Source organism: Emydura macquarii, unplaced genomic scaffold (genome assembly GCF_026122565.2).
Source record: "Emydura macquarii macquarii isolate MOO-44397 ecotype Brisbane River unplaced genomic scaffold, CSIRO-AGI_Emac_v2 contig_1559, whole genome shotgun sequence".
Taxonomy (NCBI): Eukaryota; Metazoa; Chordata; order Testudines; family Chelidae; genus Emydura; species Emydura macquarii.
The window spans coordinates 87,183-107,488 of NW_027131696.1; the positions used below are offsets into that span (position 1 = coordinate 87,183).

Below are 20,306 nucleotides of genomic sequence, written 5' to 3' on the forward strand. Positions count from 1 at the left end.
AGTCGTCACAGCCCTGTTACACAGGCTGAGTTCTTTAACTCTCCTCACAACATCCCTCCTGCCCATAGCCACTTCTGTTGCTGTTAGTCTGAATTTCTTCTGCCTTTTCAGCATGAAATGACTAGGACAGAATATAATAGTCCAGGTGCTTTTTCACCAGAGCAGGCTGAACTGCTGCCCAGTCTGGGACTAGGCAAATTTGGTCTGTCACATTTAAATGTTGGCAGTGTTTGTGTGAAGAAACTTTGATCTTCTTCCTTATATCTTGTTTTTCAGGAGTCTAAACCAGAACTAGTAACTGCTATTGAAGAATGTGAATATACTTTCTTATGGTTCACTGCTGCTGCATGTCCTCTGAAAAGAAATGTGCAAAATGATTGCAGAGTAACCAACCCTGCTACAGGTAAGGGACACATGCCAGCTTTATGGACATGGCATCAGTATGTTCCAGATGTGTTTAGAGCATCTGGAAACTGTACTGCATTTGTGTTCTCTAATCGCTGTAATTGCCAGTAACAATGAATGAGGAGAATGGGAGGTCTCTCAACCCTGGTATGCTTACCCTCATTCTATCAGAGGTGACATGAGAATTCTCAGGGGCTGGGAGGTGAGGGTTATTTTCATTCACCTTCTCCAGAGGGGAAACTGTTTGGGGGGTGGAGCGAGTGGAGAGGGAGAGAAATATTGTGTGAAGGAACTACCATCTCAGCCTTTGGAGATGCTTGATCTATACCATGAATGCCACTGGCAGACCCTGAACCGATTTGTTGCTTCAGAAAATCCCAACACTGGATTCCTCTTAACTAGCTTAAAAGGCAAATAATTGTCTAAACTGGTAGGTGCCTATGGGGCATCCTATGTAATTGGCAAAGCGCTGGGCTATGATTCTTAAGCATCTCTTTAAAAAGCCTTTGTTTGTTTGACTCAATTTTTATTTATTTTGATTCTGCAAAAAGAGTACATTCTTTCTTGTTCTCACTGCAGGCCATCTCTTTGACCTGAACACTTTAAAGAGAGAGTCTGGCTACACAATCTATGACAGCAAGAAAAGAAGAACACTTCAGCTGAGTGTTTGTAATGAAGCTAAAAGCCCATGTGGTAGTGGGATTGGTAAGTTGTTTTGGTTTTTCTTTTTTTTTATTTTTTTCCCCCTGAATTTGCCCTTTGCTTGTAAATAGTATTCCGTGTCACTAATAATCGATCAGTCAGGTTTTTCTTTAGGCGGAGTGTTTCCCTATTTCTCCTCACAATATTACAACATACAAGTGGCAGGAGATACTGGAATATAATGCTATTGATATGAGGGGGAGGTTAGAGGTAGCCTGGCTTAGACTAACTTGTACAACATATTTTAAAATCGTAGGCTTGTAAGAAGTGTAACACATTAGGAATGGACAACATTAGTCTTGGAGAAGTGTCTGAACTGGGGCCATTTTCTCTGGACCATGGAGACAGACCTGTAGATCTGGCTGCAAGCAGGGACTACGGCCATTCTTTTGTAGAGTTCTCAGCCTTTGGGCCTGAACAGGCAGCACATTTGTGACAAGGCTTGGGAATTCCCATTGAGCACTCGGTCTTAAAATAACAAAAAGCAGACCAGTTGGCAGCGCTCCTGACTGGAACACAAATCGGAGAAAGATATGGTTCCCAGAAGATGGCAATCTGTTTCTTTTTAAGAAAACAACTTTTTTCTTCCTCCCTCTCACTTATAAATAGCTGATTGTGAAACTGATCAGAAACACAGCAAAAAACAAGCAGCAGAAACTCCATGGAGCTGCTCTGAGTCATGGTGCTGTGCAACAGACACCGATATAATCATTCAAGTTTAGTCAGCCAAACTATTTAAGGAGCAGCTGTGACTCCTTCATTTCAACTGAGTGAGACTTTATTGGCATGACAAGCTCTACAAGTGCTGCCAAAATGTAAGAAGGAGAGATCCCTTAGATATGTGTTGTGATCCTTCTTCCAACAACCTCAAACTACACTTAAATTTAAGGAAATAAATGCAAGTTCAGACCTTCATGTTAGGAAACCAGTTTCAGTACACAGTGGCGATCACAGACTGAAGAGCGCTTCTGTTAATGGATTTAGTGTATTTGGGTATAAATGTTGTCCATACTAGGTATTAATCCCGTCCCTAAATCAAACCTCCAATGATGACCTAATAAGAGGATGTTTAATACAATCTTAAAGTAGCAAATTAATCTTTCAATTAGTGGTCTAAAAGAGTGACTGACACACAGTTAGTGTTCTTCTCGAATATTAAGTGTTGCCTACAGTAGTAGGTAAGGTGTTATCTGCCATGTAGTAAAACTAAACCTCCTAACAAGTCTTGAAAGCCTGTGGCAGGCAATATTTGAGGTTTAGTGTTGCACCATTGATGCAACAAAGCTGTGGGATTCTTCTTCCAAACCGTCTTTAGTCCATGATACAAAAAAGAATTGAAAAGAGAACTATAGATGATGGTACACACTTAGCCCTAAATAGATTAGTGAAGTATCACAGCTTGTGTGGTATGATTTCCTCCACTACTTTGTGTGGCCCCATATACTGACTCATAGTGACCACAGTAATCCCCCTCCCAGAGCTCTTGCAGTGCACCAGATAAATGTGTAATTCCACAATGAGGACAGTTATCACCATCACTTTTAATGTTGTCTGCCTGTAATTGCTTTGAGTAATTTATAGTGATCGCTCTCCTATAAAGAGATAATACCCAAAAGGATTTGGCACACATCAAATGGACAAATAACCTACCTTATTTCATCTTATTCAAAAAGCCCATTTCAATGGTTAATGTTCTTTGCACCCTTATAATTTTAAAGAAGCAAATGGCTAGCTCTGAATGTTTGTGGGTAGATGAGGAATGGGTGGCCGGAACTAGGAGTAGCTATACTGAAACTTTGCATGTTGGCTTTCATCTTGACTGACTGTTCTACAGCCACCACTCCCTTTTTATGCTTGTAAATGTTGATGTTTAAACACAGTGGTGCAAGTAGTTGCTACCGTGCTGACAGTTTTTAAAACAATATTGAAAAGATGTAAGCCTCATTTAGGGAGGAAAAACTTGTTCAAAGCTTCCTCTTTTAGTCCTAGTTTAAGACCATCTCAGGATTTAAGAAACAACTGTAATTTACCATACAATTACACAGTACAATCAGATTATTCATTTTCTTTCTTAGCCAATAACTTTTGTCCCCATCTTACTTAATTTAGGTGTCTGCATCATTGGTGATCAGAAGCCAATTAATGCTGGAAGACTGAGCAAAATGTTAACTTATGAGGATCAGCTGTTGAAGCTTGTCTACATGGGGGGAGATCCCTGTCCTGCAAACCCTGACTTGAAACACACAAGCTATATTAGCTTTGTGTGCAAATCTGATGCTGGAGCTGGTAGCCGACCCGTGCTTTTGTCCTTTGATGAGCAAAAATGCACCCATTACTTTTCTTGGCATACCTCTTTAGCCTGTGAAGAGGAGGTAAGAGGATCAACAAGCTTCTGTTTCTGATACAAAAAAACAGACACAGTACAGTAAAGAGAAAAAAAAATTGTTTCTTGTTAGCATAGTCTTGATGTAGCAGAAAGGTGTTAATCCTTAAATTCTACGTTTCAAGGGAAGGGTCTCATCTCATGCAGTACCCTAACTTGTAAAGAAGTTCCTAGCAAAGTGTCCTTTTCAGCAATAAATGCAGTGAGTGTAACTTATTACACTAGAAGGTACAAGTCTGGTACCAGGTAATACTTCTAACCAAAGGATTTCTATTTACGGTGCTTATTGACCAGTCTGAGAGTACTCCTAACAAGAACAGAAGAGGCATTTTCAAGTGTTAACCTCTGAGTTAATGTGACACACTTTGATAGCGTGTAAACTGACTCATTTCACTATTGAATATCTTGGCCCTGAAAGATATGCTGTAGCTGAAATAGAAACTATGGGCCTGATGCAGGAATTTCACATTGAGACTCTATGGCCCGTTATGCAGATCAGACTAGATGATCATAATGGTCCCTTCTGGTCTTAAAAGTCTATGAATCTGACATTTTTGCAGTCACTGCCTTTTTCCTAGCTATCATTCAAAAAACCCAAAGCTTTCATATGATTTCTGAGAAAAGCAGAAACTCTGATTCCTGTGGTGCTGGAAAGTATAAATATGATGAGAACAAGGTTACTGCATCCAAAAAGTGTACTTGATTGTACAGTGAAAAATTTACTGGATTGTAATTAAGCGGCTTAAATACTGCACTTCTTGAAATGTACTCCCATGACTGAATGAGAGATTGCTACTGAATTTGTGAGAAATTTTAATGGCTATCTATACTAGGAATTTACATACAAATGCTTTATTTCTATTGTCTTTAGTGGTGAACCTGGTTCCTGACTCATAAACATTAAATAAGAAATTCCCATTTGCTCTAATAAATATTAATTAAGTAGAGTACTGTCACTAAGCAAAGAACAGCAAATACTCAGACTCTCCAAATCTGAATATGAAATTTGAATCCCATTTGAAATTAACCCTCTGGCCTGAGGGAGAAAAGAAGGGGTGTATCATTGCATAATAAACAGTTCCCATAAAGGCATCACATTTATTTCTAACAGGTGAAATGCTCAGTGCTGAATGGCAGCTCAGTTATTGACCTCTCCCCTCTGATCCATCGAACTGGTGGTTATGAGGCATATGATGATGATGATGTAACTGACCGCACTCCAGATTTCTATATTAACATTTGTGAGCCTCTGAATCCAATCACAGATGTCCACTGCCCACCAGGAGCAGCTGTCTGCATGGTTCCTGTCACTGGACCCCCCATAGTAAGTACATAGTAAGCACTGAAACATTTTGAGGTCCTGTATCTGTGACAGCTCCTTCTTTGAAAAACACCCCTTGCCCCCAATGAAATTAGGTCTGACTGAGTTTTGGCTGAAAAGGGTGATTACACCTCTTATTTCACCATGGCTATTCTCTGGGTTGAAAAGATCCACTGGCATTGCAGACTTCTGTCTCCTGTGATGTACTGATAGCTCACACTGGGATAGACGCATGTTATACAAACATCTCATTCGTAGTTATATTTAGCAGTATCTAAGAAGTATTTGGATTGGTGAGCAGAAAGCTTTTTAAGTAGCCTCCTGTGTATAGTGGAGAAAAGACTGTACTAAATTTTATTGCTAGCATGAAGCTTCATGTGTCCAATGTGTAGTGAAATGTAACTACAGGTGAATTGTCTTCAAAACCTCAAGTGACGGTACTTACCTACCAGATATCGTGGTGTTAACATAGAAAGCAACAGTTGAAAGTGAAATCAGTTGAGCCCTGCAAATCTGCAAATATCTGTGGACCATTTTTGCAGATCACAGATTGGATGTGGATATAAATTTTGTATCCATGCCGGGCTCTAGAAATCTGATTTGAAGGTGATGTAATGCACCTCCATGAGGAAGGTTGCTAGGAATGTTGAAGTTTTCTCTTACTGAATCTTAGTAAAGATTAATTTACTGACTCTTGATACGCTTTTTTCTCTAAAGGCTGTGAGCAAGCGGAGCTATTATTTTTAAATGACCAAATTCTTTTATGCTTGAGACTTTGGATGCTTTCATGTTGGCTATTAAGGAACCTATTTGTTACTTGAAAATAGTACTTTACTTTGGCCTAATAACAGATCTTGCACACAAGATGTAAAATTTTGTGGGTTTATTACGTGCTGTTTTTCAAACTTATCATAGTGAGTGGTCCTCTTCTATTTTAAGATCTAATCAGAGTACATCCAAGGAGAGCAGTTGTTATAGAGCATGATTTTCAGAGGTGCTCAGCACCTCTGCTCTCACTTAAGTCAATGGAAGATGTAGGTGCTTGGCTCTATCGATCTGAAAATGGGGACTACAGTATTTAATATGCTACTATTAATGTTGTTCATTTAGGATATTGGTCGCATCACTGAACCTCCGAAGATAAATCCTGCAGTAAATGAAGTTTATATCACTTTTAACAGTACAACCCCTTGTGAAGCAGACAAAATGTTCAACTACACCTCTCTTATTGTATTTCATTGTAACAGAGGAACAAGTCTGGTAAGAAACTTTTTTTTTAAAAACCGTGAAAACACAGATTTGATCAGTGAAGAAAAAGGAACAATACTAAGTGTATTGCAAAAATGGGTAGCAACCAATGAGATGGTGTAAAATTTGCTGCTCTTTAGTGAATTTTTATTTTAAATGCCAACTAAATCAAGTAAGAGAGAGGGGGGAAAAATGGAGTATCTCTTGGCAGGACAGCAAGCATGTTTTGCTTCAGAGGAGATGGTGTATATTTTATGGCCTGAGAGAAACTTAGTGCTTTGTTCAGTTATTTTACGATACATATTTTTAGGCAGGTTGCAAGCTACCTTTAAACGTCACTGAGTTAAGTAGTGTAGTGGTAGCTTATTGTTAGCATTAAGCTTCCTCTTAACACTGTCTCTGTGATCAGTCTTAGCACTATACCAAAAGAAAGGAGTGGAACTTCTTGCTTCTTGGAAGAAAATGTTAGAATTTATTTGAATATTTCCTTCATACAATTTTTATGTGCAGTTTCCCCTGATTTAAAGACCAAAGATAACTTGTTATGAAATGTTAAAGCCACATGGTTAGGCATGCAAGACAGGAAATGGAAATACATCTTAAATGTTCTAATTTAGGTGTTTGGTTACACTTTCTATAAAGACCAGAGCTAGTCATAAAAGCATTGATGGACATATTTCCTGTCAAAGTGCTTTTTTAAGCTGTCTTGTTTCTCCAAAATTTTGTTTAGGAGCAAAAGTGAAAAGTTCTAAAAATGTCAAAATGGGACATTTCCACATTATCAGAACAAAATGTTTCAATTTTTTTTTTAAATGACTTTCTCTTAAACTATTTATTTATTATGTATAATATATTAGAATATAAAATAAATTATGGCAATTAGAAGACAAGAGAAACAGGTAAAGATCAAACTCAGAGGCAAAGAACTAGAGCAAGTGGAAAAATCTGTGTGTGTACCTTGAAGAATGGGAATTGTGAAGATACCATAAAATAAGACTCAGACTCACCCTTATATCATTCAGAAAACTCTGCAAGATCTGGAAGGCTGAAGACATTTCAATTAAAAGCAAAAATCAGTGTATGTGAGACATCCGTCATGCTTATACTGTGTACAGGTTGAAACGCTGGAGTATAAGAAAAGCTGATGAATGAAAGAGTTTGACTGCAAAAGTGAACTGGCTGAGTGGAATACTGAGAGTTTCAATGCAGCAGAAAAAAGAATGAAGAGCTACGAAAATGATTAGGGCAAGAAATAACTCTTTTACAGAAGAGTCAAGAAAGTCACTTGCGATGGTTGGGCACAAGTCAAGAATAGACCCAGAAAGGATATGATACCTGGCGATACACCCTAGAGTGCAAGGAATCGAGGCATTGGACAGACATGATGAAGAATGAGGTAGAACAGAGAGGTTCTGAATGAAACTGGGAAGCTGGCACAAAATAGAAAGTTGTAGAAAGACCTCATTCAGTCCTGTTGCTGTTGAGCTGACAGGCAGGAATCGAAGAAGATTATAAAACAAAAGTCAAACTTTTAAACAAAGCTTTAAAAAATTACCTTTGGAGAATTTTGAAATGTTCAGTTTTTGTTCTGATATGAAAGTAAACCAAAATTTGGATTCTCAAAATACTTTTCCAAATAGCATTTGTCTTCCACACAGCTCTAGAAAGACATTAAAGTGGGTAATGTGATGGAGTAATTTGATGCTGGTGACTGTGGCATCTGATCATTTTGTATTGGTTGTAGCTCTGAGGCAAGGAGATAGTAAGAACAGCCCTGCCATCAGGAGTGTTTTTTTTTTTTAAAAAACTCTAGTGCCAGTTAACTAGAAATAATCAAAACCACACAGAATTCATTTGAATACTTTTGCTGTGTTTTGTAACAGGGTAAGCCAAAGATGATACGAAGACTCGACTGCAGTTTTGTGTTTGAGTGGGGCACTCCTCTAGTGTGTCCTGATAAAGTGAACACCCTGGGCTGCTCTGTGACTGATGATCAATTAAACTATACTTTTAACTTGTCCAGCCTTTCTGGAAGCTCGTATAAGGTAACATTAAAACACTGTTGGGGCTGTTACTGTTATCAGTAGTGGGGAATAGTATGCTTTGAAACCAAAGCAGTAGAAATATTTAAAAGAAGCCTTGAGAGCTGAGGAAATCAAGATGAAAAGGCATACACGTAATTTTCTGTGCCATCCCTAAGAACCACTGGCCATAACTTAAGGTTGTAGTCCAGAACAGCAGCACATGGTGGAGACAGAACCACTGTATTAATAGCTCTAGCCCTTCTCTCATAAAATGCTTACATTAGACTTGCAAAATTCTACTTGTCTGAGTATTTTTGCCCCCCCCTAGTGAGGAAGCATCATTAACTTTTTTGTTATTTGGTACTGTGATTAAAAATGGATGAATAGATCTTTGTGTACAGGCTAATCCATTTTCATAAAAGCTCCCAGGTGCTACAGTAATATTGAGCTTTGCAAGGCTGACGTGAATATGGCTCAGTACAGTAAAACTTTACATTGTAGCATATATTTCTTCCCTACTGTCTTAAATACATTTTCTTTAAGGTAATGGTCAGTCTCTGTCATCTCAACTTTGCACAAGACTTCGAGTATATAAAGGACTTGGGTAATTTTCATAGAATATTGACTATTGGCTGTACAGTGTTACTTTATCTTTATGTGCCATATGGTTCCCTGTTGGATGTGTCTACAGATATCGTCTGGATCCAACAGTTACCATGTTGCAGTGTGTGCTGAAGCAACTGATGTGCCCCGGGGAAAATGCAAAGATGGGGCAGTGTGCCTGGTCTCTGAAAATAGTGCTGCTTCATTTGGAAACATCAAGGAAATGAAAATGGATTACAGGCGTCAGGATGAAACTGTCATTCTGCAGTATACAGGGGGTGATCGGTGCCCTCCAGGTGAGATCCTGTAACTGGCTCTATATACTTTAAAAATGGTCTGGTCCCATTAGGAAAAGAGTAGCTGAAATACTGCCATGAAAATACAATTTACCTGTAGGAAGATGTAATCCTGGCTTTTGTATAATTAATTAATTAATCACTTGAAAACATAATGTTCAATTATATTTATGATCTACTAACTTCTTTGCAGAGGTCAGTATTTACCTAAGCTCCATATACAGCCTTTGCTACATATATCAATTTGAAGAGGCTAAATGAAGGCCTTAGCTGTTTGCTCAGAAAGTTAAACTGTGTATCACTTTGCACTGTCATCTTTGATTGTATTTCGACTTTGTTTCCATATTTGTGCTTTAAATACTGGCCTGATGGATTTTTAAAAACCGAATAAAGTGGGTAAAAAATGTTGATTTACAAACTACTGTTGAGATATAGCCTGGCATTATTAATGGGAACTACCGAGCATATGTCTTAAGGGATGTCACCTCCATTTACAGTGACTGAAAAAGGTGAGCTTTGTGTGTTCCCCTTCAAATACAAAGGCAAGAGCTATGAGGATTGTATTATGGAAGAAGAAAACCGGCCATGGTGTGCCACGACTAAGGACTACGACAAAGATAGGAAACGGGGATTTTGTGGAACTGGTTAGTAAGAACTTCATTTACCAGAGATGTGAAATGGTGGGCATCCTAACTCTACATATAAAATGAGGGGGTCTAAATTAGTTAACACTCAAGAAAGATCTTGGAGTCATTGTGGCTAGTTCTCTGAAAACATCCACTCAGCGTGCAGCGGCAGGCAAAAAAGCTAACACAATGTTGGGAATCATTCAGAAAGGGGTAGATGATAAGACAGAAAATATCATATTGCCTCTGTATAAATCCATGGTACACCCACATCTTGAACATTGCGTGCAGATCTGGTCACCCCATCTCAAAAAAGATATATGGGAAGTGGAAAAGGGCAACAAAAAGAGAAAAGATTAATAAGACTGGGACTTTTCAACTTGGAAAAGAGACGACTAAGGGGGGGATATGATAGAAGTCTATAAAATCATGACTGGTTTGGAGAAAGTAAATAAGGAAGTGTTATTTACTCCTTCTCGTAACACAGGAATTGTGGGGGAGGGGGATCACCAAATGAAATTAATAGGCAGCTGGTTTAAAATGAACAAAAGGAAGTATTTCATCACACAACACAGTCAATCTGTGGACCTCTTTGCCAGAGGATGTTGTGAAGGCCAAGACCATAATGGGGTTCAAGAAAGAACTAGATAAATTTATGGAGGATAGACCTATCATGGAGGATAGACCAAGATAGGCAAGGATTGCTGTTTGCCAGAAGCTGGGAATGGTTGACGGGATGGATCATTTGATGATTATCTGTTCTGTTCATTCCCTCTGAAGCAGCTGGCATTAGCTGCTGTCTGAAGACAGGATACTGGGCTAGATGGACCATTAGTCTGACCCAATGTCAGTTCTTATGTTCTTATAATACTGGGCCTGATTTTTTCAGTTAAAGCAAAGCTGTTTTTACATGGCACTTGCAGTGTAAGGGTGAGAGTGTAAATGAGAATTGGGGGCCATTGCATAAAACAAATGGGGTGGTGATTCTCCCCCCTCTCCCCCCATGTTTTTGTTGTTTGTCTGATCATAAAAGACTTTTACCCAAACTATAACATGAGAAAACATTAGTATGCAATTTAAAAAAACCCAAAACCCCTACTGTTCTAAAATGGTGAAGAATTTTTTTTGGATAAAATAGTTATTTCCAGCTAAATGGGAAAATTTTCATTCTACACTTTTTTTACTTTATCAGCCTAATGTACTGAAGTAACAGTACATCAAAGTGAGTGATTGTGTTCAACTCATGAAGTGATTTTAACAAATGTAGGTGGGCTAGAAGCAAAAGTTAATATTTCTTTCCTCTAATGAGAGATGCCTGATTTTAGAACAGTTTCCACTACTGTCTTGAGTCATAATTATTACACTGCAGAATCCACACATGCATTACAATCCCCCAAGAGTTTTTCTGTCTTCATTAATGTTTCTTCCCATAGTAACTGGGAATCGAGAATCTACTATTATTTTCAAGTGCGATGACAACGCTGGCAATGGGAACCCTCAGCTCCTGAGTGAAACACTAGGCTGTGCTGTAACCTTTGAATGGAAAACGCAGTTTGTTTGTCCTCCAAAGAAGATGGAGTGCAAGTTCATCCAAAAGCACAAAACCTATGATTTAAGAGTGCTTTCCTCACTTACAGGATCCTGGCTCTTTATCCATGATGGGAGCTCGTGAGTTTGTTTTGGTTTTTATTTTTTTTGCGGGATATTTTAATGCTCTTTAAAACAGCGGTTTATTCATCAATGGGTTGAGATTGAATTACATGGTGGGTGTGTGAGGGAGAGGGAGTTGGTTTTTCAGTACTTGATAGTCCACATATGGTAGTTTACTTTACTTTAATTTACAGTTTTTCTCCAAATCACAGCTGTTCACAAAGTTTAGTGAAACTGGTGACCTCACTGAATGCTATAATGCTGTGTATTTTAGCATTTGCGGAGTTGAAAGCTGTAATAAAAGGAGCCTGCTCATCCAACTAACTGGGGGAATTCATTCTTTGCAAATGGGTACCTTTGCACAGAGTGGATAAAAATGCTGGCATTTTAAAATAAGCAGATTTTTAAAAAGAAAATTTTAAATAAAAAAAGCTGCATCAATGAATACTTTCACTTTAATGTGTTAAAGGGAATATCTTTATCTTAGTATCTTTTAAAACTTAATTTGATCTCAAAAAGTTATAACTATGACACATGGACTTGCCCTAAATATCTGTCATTTTCAGTCTTTACAATGGAGTGAGTGTGAATGCTGGTGTTTACTTTTCCAGTTGAAGTTGTGAGAGTTGGAATCTTGTTTTTCTTTTCTATGAATTAAAGTCGAAGTGGAGAGGATGAGATTTACTAGTTCTAAAAAGTTGAAAAAATCAGTTTGATTTACTGTAGTTACTGTACTTCCTTTTTTAATAAATCAATTAGTTTTAATGCAAAACATATTTTGATAAACTTGCTTCTTTATGAATCTAGTACTTTTAAGGTGGCGCTATTTAACTAACTATTTTATAGTGCTGGCTGTGCATTTTTAATTGAACTCCAATTTTCATCCAAATATAGCTTGACAGGAGTAAAAAATTGATCTAGTAAATGAATGTTAGGAAACGATGAATGACACACACACAAACCGTAAAATAAGAATCAGATCAGTTGATTTGGAAATGCAAGCAAAACGTCTGCAATTTTTATCGCTCATTCTTTGTTTGTCCAAACTGACTCTGATAGCTCTATGGTAATGAGGCGTGTGAAAATAACTGCAGTGAGTTCTCATGAATAAAACTAATCGAAATAGCTTAATAAAAAATATTTTGTGATGCAAAATCCTTTCCTTTTTCCTGTTCATTTAGCATACATTTATTTAAACAGCCCAATATCAATTCGCTTTTTCTCTTGTCTCCTACTGTAGGTATTACCTGAATCTGTGTCAGAGAGTAAACAATGGACCCACAGGCTGCCCAGAAAGAGCCACTATTTGCAGGAAAAGTCAAAATGGGGAGGTTCAGGTTCTAGGACTCGTACATACACAGAAGCTGGATGTGACAGGTGCAATAATCTGTTTGAAGCCTTATTTCAGTAGAGAGCTGCAAAATCAATATTTTCATTGTGAGGATGTCGGGGTCATGCTGAAACTCCTGCATAAAGGCTTCAGCAAATAAATCCATCTTATCTGTTGCCTGTTACTTAAGCTTTTTATCTTAAATGGCAGTAATAGTTTATTAATCACACATGCATTTAAAAACCTAGTAACCTTTAGGCTGTGATAGTAGCCAAAGCAAGTAAAATTGGTTATAGCTGAGCCTCTTTGAGGCCACTTTTTAGGAAAAATCCCAACTTTGCTATCAAGAATCCAGTATCAGGACATGCCCCAGGTGTTCCTTCTCTTAACTAGAATGTTTGTATGTGTTGCTTTTCTAAACAAGGATTCACTAGATAGTGACACAGAAAATGCAAGAAAAATTACTCTGCTGCAACACTTTGATTTAAAGAAGAATCTTTACTCTTGTCTTCCAAAAGTGCCTCTGTAGCTAAGTTTCAAATGTCTTTTATGTTAAATTAATATTTCCCCACATTTTCAAATAATGAATGAAAAACCCACTTTTGGAAGTAAGGCAATGAGTATACATGCATGAATTTTTTCCTATGGATTAGATTTATCTTTCTAAGACAGATATTTATATTTAACAGTAATCTTTAGTGGACTAAACAAATTTGTAACTGAAGGGTTTTTTGGTTGGTATGGGGGAAACTGTGGTAAGGATGGTTGGAATGATTTAAATGTTAGACTTTTGTACTGTTGTAATTGACCTGTGGTTCCATCAAGATGTTGGGATTAGGTATTTAGATTGTAATCTAAAACTGCAGTTGTTTTTTGTAATTCTTCAAATGTAACTTTGCTTATGACTGTGGTTACGAAACACACACAACTCTGAGTCTCCTTCATGGTTGTGTGTTTCAGATGATAAAGTCCTTGTTAGTTACTCCAGTGGACATGAATGTAGAAAAAACAAGAAAGCAACTACAATTATAGAACTGAAATGTGGAAAAATAGTTGGCAACCCCAGGCTACAGAGGTGAGTTATGAGACTTTTGATTATATTAGTAGACCTTCATGGTTCAGTCAACCAGGAAGGTAGAGGGGTTGTGGAAACAACTTCATTACCCTGTAAGGATGCAATACTGAAACCACAAAAATCAAGTTCTTGGCTTAAGAACTTAACATTTTAACTTCTTGCTTTCCTATAGCACCCAAAAAATCTTTCCTTTCACCCTTCTTTCACCCAAGAATCTCAGAGTGCTTTAGGAACATATTCTCACTGTAAAGTTAGTAGTATGCCCATTTTATGGAGGGGTTAAGCCCAGATTTTTACAGATATTACTTCACTCACTGTTTCAATGCCTAACTGACTCTAGGCTCTGATGTCTCTTCCCCCCCCCCCCCCCCCCCCCCCCCCCCCCCCCCCCCCAAAAGAATGACTTAGTGTTGGCCATATCTAACTGAGGTGGAACAGTGCCCAAACACCTTTAAAAATCTGGGCCTGGATTATTTGACCAAGGTAATACAGTGAGTCAGTGGTAGTGCTGGAAATGGGGAGCCGCAGTTTCGACTCAGACCCCCAGACACAGTCTGCTACTATCAAATAAAAGAATATTGAACAAAATAGATTCTCAAATTTTCATGCATAAATAAGGATTTAGATGCTAACTTTAGGCACCGAAATTTAGCCTACTCAGTTTTCAGTCCACTCAGTTACAGATTGGGAGAGATGTTGGGTACAAATTTTCTATTCTACTTGAAAAGATTAGTTGGCTTCCCTCTTATTGTCCTGATCCTCCACCTTGTTCTTTGGCATTCGTGCTTTGGGATGGGGCAGAATAAAGGTGACACATGCGGATGCTAGAAGAAAAAATGCTAGCAGTGAGACAAACAGCTGCATGCTGTACTCCTGTGTTCTTATAAGTAAATGCAAAAAATTCCGAATAAATGTGCACTTTGTGCTTCTTGTCAGCTGTATTCAAATTCCAGCTAAAGAACTTGATGTCTGCTCACTGGTATAGCAGATGTATAATCTGACTTACTTTCTTCTTTTTTTTGTCAAGTCTCTGGAGGCCACTGAAAAATCGCACAGACTTCAAAGCGTGTAATTACACAGGACACTTTCTCAGTCTGGGTTTACCAGATTTGAGGCTTTTGAACTCTTTCCACTTGTTCATTTTCAGAAACAGCAATTCCATTCAGTATTTATTTCAGACTGTGTGGACTAAAGTCTTAGCGTTCCCTTCAAACTGATAAAGATGTGATAGCATAACAGGAAAAAATCTGTGGATGGGTTATTGAAGTGGGTTTGGCTACAGTATATCCATTATCTGTTGATGTTTTTTCTCTCTAGATTTTTTCAGATTGCATCAGTCAAGTTTTTTAGCTATTGATTGTCATTACCCAGGAGATCTTGGAGTGTGTGTATTGTATAACTGCAGGTTTCTTAAATGATTTTAATCTGTTACTTTAACTTTAAAATGTGTTTTTTTGTGTGCAGTGGTAAAAGTTGACAACTCTGTGTATAAAAAATTCTCATTTATTGAGAGCCATGATCTCTGAATACCTCCCCTGAGTACTTAGTATGTTTGGAGTTATACTTTAGGGCTCAGCTCTGTCTGTGAATTAAGTGTTCCCCCGTAGCAGTAGGAAAACTGAGCACAAGAGCCAGATAATGGAACTTGATCAGCCATGTTCATTGTTCCAAGATCCAGTGAAATGCAAAATGTAAACCTTCCAAAGCAAGCTAGACTGTTGATTAGTTTCACTTTTTCTTTACTTTGAATCTCCAATACCACATGTGACATTGAGAACTTGAAGCAGCTGTCTTTTGGATTTTACTTTTAAATTGGGGATTTCAGAAATTACTTCTTGGACTTCTAAATCCATTGATTTAGGAAGCAGTGCAGTAAGGCTGATAGAACAGTGATTTTGACTTAAGTCATCGGTTTATGCAAGAAATAAGCACAAATGTTAAAAGCTTCTACCTGCAAAGCCAATAAGCTACCTCATGTTGAAAGCCATGAGTCTCTTCCCCTTCTTTTCTCCCCATCAATTATATTCATTTCAGACTAGCAAGGACATCACTCAAATGACTTGTTACTACTTTCCTTTGTACTTGATAGGATTGATAAAGAAAACTGTACATACTACATCGTGTGGGAAACACGGGCAGCTTGTGCTGTGAAGCAGCAAGAGGTGGAGATAGTGAATGGGATTGTTATTAATCCTACAACTGGGAAAAATTTCAGCCTGGGTGATATTTATTACAAGTAAGTAAACGCAAGTTCCTATAGTATGCTGAATTTGGCTGCTAGAACTATACCACTTTGAATGCTTTAGGCTGTCTTAGATTTGGAGTACAAATACTATTGAACTTAGTGCACAGCTGGTGGATTACAGAAACTACTGACTTGGGGTTTGGTCCTGGGACGTGCTGAGTGCATTCTCTTTCTGTTGAAGTCTGGGGGGGTTGAGGGTGTTCAGTGTATCTCGAGGTGTTCTGTACCCCTCAGGGTCAGGGCCTTTTTAAAACCAAATAGATGAACCCTTGATAATGTGCACAGAACTGTCTCTAGAGATGATTGAAAGGGACAATGACCTGCTGATCCTGCCCAGTGTTTGTTCACTCAGCCACTGTGCCATACTGCTCCCCTTTGTGACTTTGGTTTTTATGTAGCACCTTTTTTGTGCCCAGTAATGATACATTCACAGCTTCCCAGGCCAGAAAAGACCATCGTGGTGATTTTAGTCTGGCCCCCTGTATAACACAGGCCATAGAACTTCCCCAAAAGAAATCCTAGAGCAGATCTTCTAGAAAAAGATCCAAGCTTGATTTAAAAATTGCTGCTAAGGGAGAATTGCATGCAAGTTCTGAGGCAGGGAGTTGGTGGGCATGATGCTCAGCTTTAACCATGGAGAGGTATAAAACTCAGTCACTGGTTAAAATGGGGAGGCTTAAAAGCACTAGGAGGCTCAGGGAAGGGAGAAATGTTAGACCTCAAGACTGACTCTGGTGGGTCGTACATACAGTAAAACCACAGAAGCAACTTCTTGGAGCAGATTTACAGCATACTTAAAAAAAGACAATAGAGTGCACAATGCAGGGTGTGTTGTGTGGATATATCATCATAATTCAGAGGTGTGTGGGGAAAGCATGGCAGATGGAGAAGCCTTGCTTCTTTGAGACAGGGAGCAGCAACGTGCACTGAAGAGAGAAGGAGTTGGTATAGCCATGCAAAAGCACTGGTATGTCTATTCATGTGGCAGCTCTGCCAAGCCCAGTGACTTCTACTGCCTAATGCCATTAAATAAGGAGGTGAGGGGGACAGATGTTCTTTATTCCAAAGCAGAAACACCTGACTCAGACAGGTCACTGGGCATGGGCTTGCTCAGAAATCAGTCTTGAGAATGGAGAGGAGTACTGGAACAAACACCTTTTTAAAAAAATAATAAAAACTGAAAATGTTAACTCTCACCAGTAACGTCAATCGATACAATTATAGCATTTATGCACTGCAAGTGGTTGGTAGCCATTACTCTTGGAAATGCTGGATTGGCATCAGCAGTGCCAGCATATTGCCCCAGCTATTGATCAGGGAGAATATAGGATTTTATTACCAACACTTCTGCACAGGGTACCTATAAGTTGGGCCTGGAAATCCATATTTATGCCTCAAATAAGTGGTCTGATTTTTTTTGGAGAAGTACTGAATGCCCGTAAATCCCACTGGAGCCAAAGGCAGCTGCAGGTGTTGAGTCTCTTTTGAAAATCAGGTCACTTACATTGTGGTGCCTATATATGGCTTTGGGAGCTAACCTGTAGGTACCAAGGATTGAAAATATTTTTCCAAATATCTGTCGTTTGACTGTAGAATGTAAGCATTCCAGTGAGACAACTGACCAATGCTTGAAGATCTGCTGAAATCGGATGGCTGCTGATGTTCAAATATTTGTTCTTGCCCATAATTATGAGAGAAATTTTGAACTTCATGGTAAAGTTGCTTTTGCTTTCAGATTATACACAGCCTCTGGTGATATACGGACAAATGGTGACAAATACTTGTATGAAATTCAACTTTCTGCTATAACAGACTCTGTGCACCCACAGTGCTCTGGAGCCAACATCTGCCAGATTAAAACTACGGGTACCTACATGAGGAAAGTTGGCTCTTCCAATAAAGCTAAATATTACGTTCAAGGTAAGCACTCACTAGCTAGAATTGTCTGCACTTGGAACCTTTCTGGGAATCCCTTCCTAAAATGTGAGACTTTTGCTTTTACTCCCATCTGTACTCATAAATTCCATCAGCCTTAACAGGAATATATCTTCCTGGTTTCAATCTTTTTACTCCTCTTGTATGCCAGTTTAGATGCAGGAGTAGCATAAAGGAGGCAGAAATGACTGACTTTCCTTATAGGAAAAAGATATTGGTGGAGTGATGGAAAACATGACCCTTCCCTTCTCCACCCCATCTCCAGTTGCGTTAGTGCAACCCATTGCTTATAGAGCATAATCTGTGAACCCAAAAAGGGTTTAATAAAGCTCAGGCGAGCTCTGTAGCTTAAAACATTGCATACAAAACATAATGTTACTTATGGCAAGCCCCTTCACATCCGCTGCAGATACAGCAGTTGCAAAAATAATGAATAGTATTAGTTACCTGTGTCTCCTGGTTATAAGTCCTTCTGTATTAAGCAATCCGGCCAAACAGGCCACGACATGCAGGACAAAATACCAATACACAGACTCAGTTTTCACTGAGACAGATACTCGGTTTAGTAAGGCGTGATACTATCTCTTTACTTTGTGTACTGCTGGCACAGTCATGAGTGTACCGCCACTTACACTGGGCAAAAGAGATGAGCACAGAATGGGGTGACAAAGCAATGAGCTATCCATCTTTAACACATGAGGATGTTAAAGACTTACTGGAGTTGCCTTGCAGTATCTCAATCTCAGGATTTATATTGGGGTTTGAAACTGGCAGCAGAGCCTTTGATCAAAAGTGACCTGATATTTTGGGCTCAGCTGGAGACCTTAAAGGAGCTTGGCTTTTTAGAAAGTGGGTGCTCAGCACTTTGTGAAAATCACATTCCCCTTTAAGATCTCAAGTTGAGCATCCAAAATCGTAACTTGTTTTAAAAAGTCTTGGCCTTCATCTTTACACCCAGTGTTACACAACATATTTTTTTTCTCCAGTGCTCTTGCTGGCAGGAGTTCAAGGAACACAACACACATTGAGGGGTTTATTTATTTATTTTATTTTAAGAAAATACACACCACTCAAATATTCTAACACACAGGGGTTAATGGGTGCCTCTCTAGATGTGCATGCCCAAATCCTGATTTGTGCTTGCATAAACAGCAAATGCTTGCTGAAGTAAACATTGGGCCTTGTGCATCACTGCATGAAAATAAGGCCTGAATTGTTGATCCTCCTCCCTCTTGAACCCTGCACATAGAGATTCTTTCCTCTGTAACTGAAAAGCCTCCTTTCATTCCAACAGAACTTTACGTCCATGCTTCCCCAAAATCTTGAATAGCAGACAACACTCAGTGGATGTCATTGGTGCAAATTGTTTCATGTCCTCCAGAATTCAGAAAAAAAAATCATCCAACAAATTAAATCCAATATGCAGTTTGATAAAGATAAGGAGTATAACACTAAATGAACTTCCAACACCCAGTTAGGATTTTTTTGGAAAAAGTAGTCAAAATGTGAGTAATTGTAGAAAGGCTCTCCAATGTATATTCCTGCCTGATCGCCCAATTGTAACACTTTCGAAGAGATGCTGTGAGTAACCCTAACCTAAACCTTGCAGAAGTAAATGTAGTTAGACATTCTGAAGTAACACACTTTCTCTTGCTTTCTTAGTAAATCTAGAACATTAATAGACCATCGGTAAGGACCTATTGATCGGGTAGAATATAGGATTTTATGACCAACATTTCAGCACAGGGTACCTATAAGTTAGTCTCCGAAATCCATGTTTATGCCTCAAAATAAGTGGTCTGATTTTTTTGGAGAAGTACGGAGCACTTGTAAATCCCACTGAAACCAAAGACAGCTGCAGGTGTTCAGTATCTTTGAAAATCAGGCCACTTACATTTTGGTGCCTACATATGGCTTTGGGAGATGAGCTGTAGGTACCAAGGATTGAAAATATTTTTCCAGTATCTGTCGTTTGACTGCAGACTGTAAGCATTCCAGTGAGAGAACTTGCTTGAAAATCTGCCGATTCCTGTGCAGTGTTTTAATAAAGCTTTTCACTTTTTCCTCTTTGTAGACGATGACTTGGATGTTGTGTTTTCATCTGACTCACCCTGTGGTAAAGATAGGTCAAAATTTGCTGCTTCAACAATTTTCTTGCACTGCAGTTTACAAGCAAAGGAAGGCATCCCTGAATTCCTTCATGAGACCGCAGACTGCCAGTATTTATTTACCTGGTACACGTCTGCAGTCTGTCCATTAGGGTAAGTAACGTCTTCATTCTCCCAAAGTAACGTTCCGTTCTTGTCAGCATTTGTCTACTGGAAGGTTCTTTTGCCTTCTAACATTATCTACATTAGTTTTGGCAAGGAAAAAACAGCTAAGAATCTCGTAAAAGCAGCAACTAATGCTTGTGAGAGGAGTGAGTAGATGCAATTTCAAGGCTTAATAAATGGAGGAACATAA

At 38.7% G+C, this 20,306-nt stretch overlaps 1 protein-coding gene across 1 annotated transcript in view; it reads left to right on the forward strand.

Moving 5' to 3' along the window:
* IGF2R (insulin like growth factor 2 receptor) overlaps positions 1-20,306 on the forward strand; it is an 88,595-nt gene that overhangs the window by 62,947 nt on the left and 5,342 nt on the right. Inside the window, exons 32-45 of the mRNA XM_067555188.1 lie at positions 277-403; positions 985-1,110; positions 3,217-3,479; positions 4,602-4,814; positions 5,922-6,071; positions 7,943-8,104; positions 8,775-8,982; positions 9,480-9,626; positions 11,042-11,276; positions 12,499-12,635; positions 13,549-13,663; positions 15,753-15,899; positions 17,644-17,828; positions 19,918-20,104. Of these exons, the coding sequence (XP_067411289.1) occupies positions 277-403; positions 985-1,110; positions 3,217-3,479; positions 4,602-4,814; positions 5,922-6,071; positions 7,943-8,104; positions 8,775-8,982; positions 9,480-9,626; positions 11,042-11,276; positions 12,499-12,635; positions 13,549-13,663; positions 15,753-15,899; positions 17,644-17,828; positions 19,918-20,104 (2,402 nt within the window). The remainder of the gene's footprint in view (positions 1-276; positions 404-984; positions 1,111-3,216; positions 3,480-4,601; positions 4,815-5,921; positions 6,072-7,942; positions 8,105-8,774; positions 8,983-9,479; positions 9,627-11,041; positions 11,277-12,498; positions 12,636-13,548; positions 13,664-15,752; positions 15,900-17,643; positions 17,829-19,917; positions 20,105-20,306) is intronic.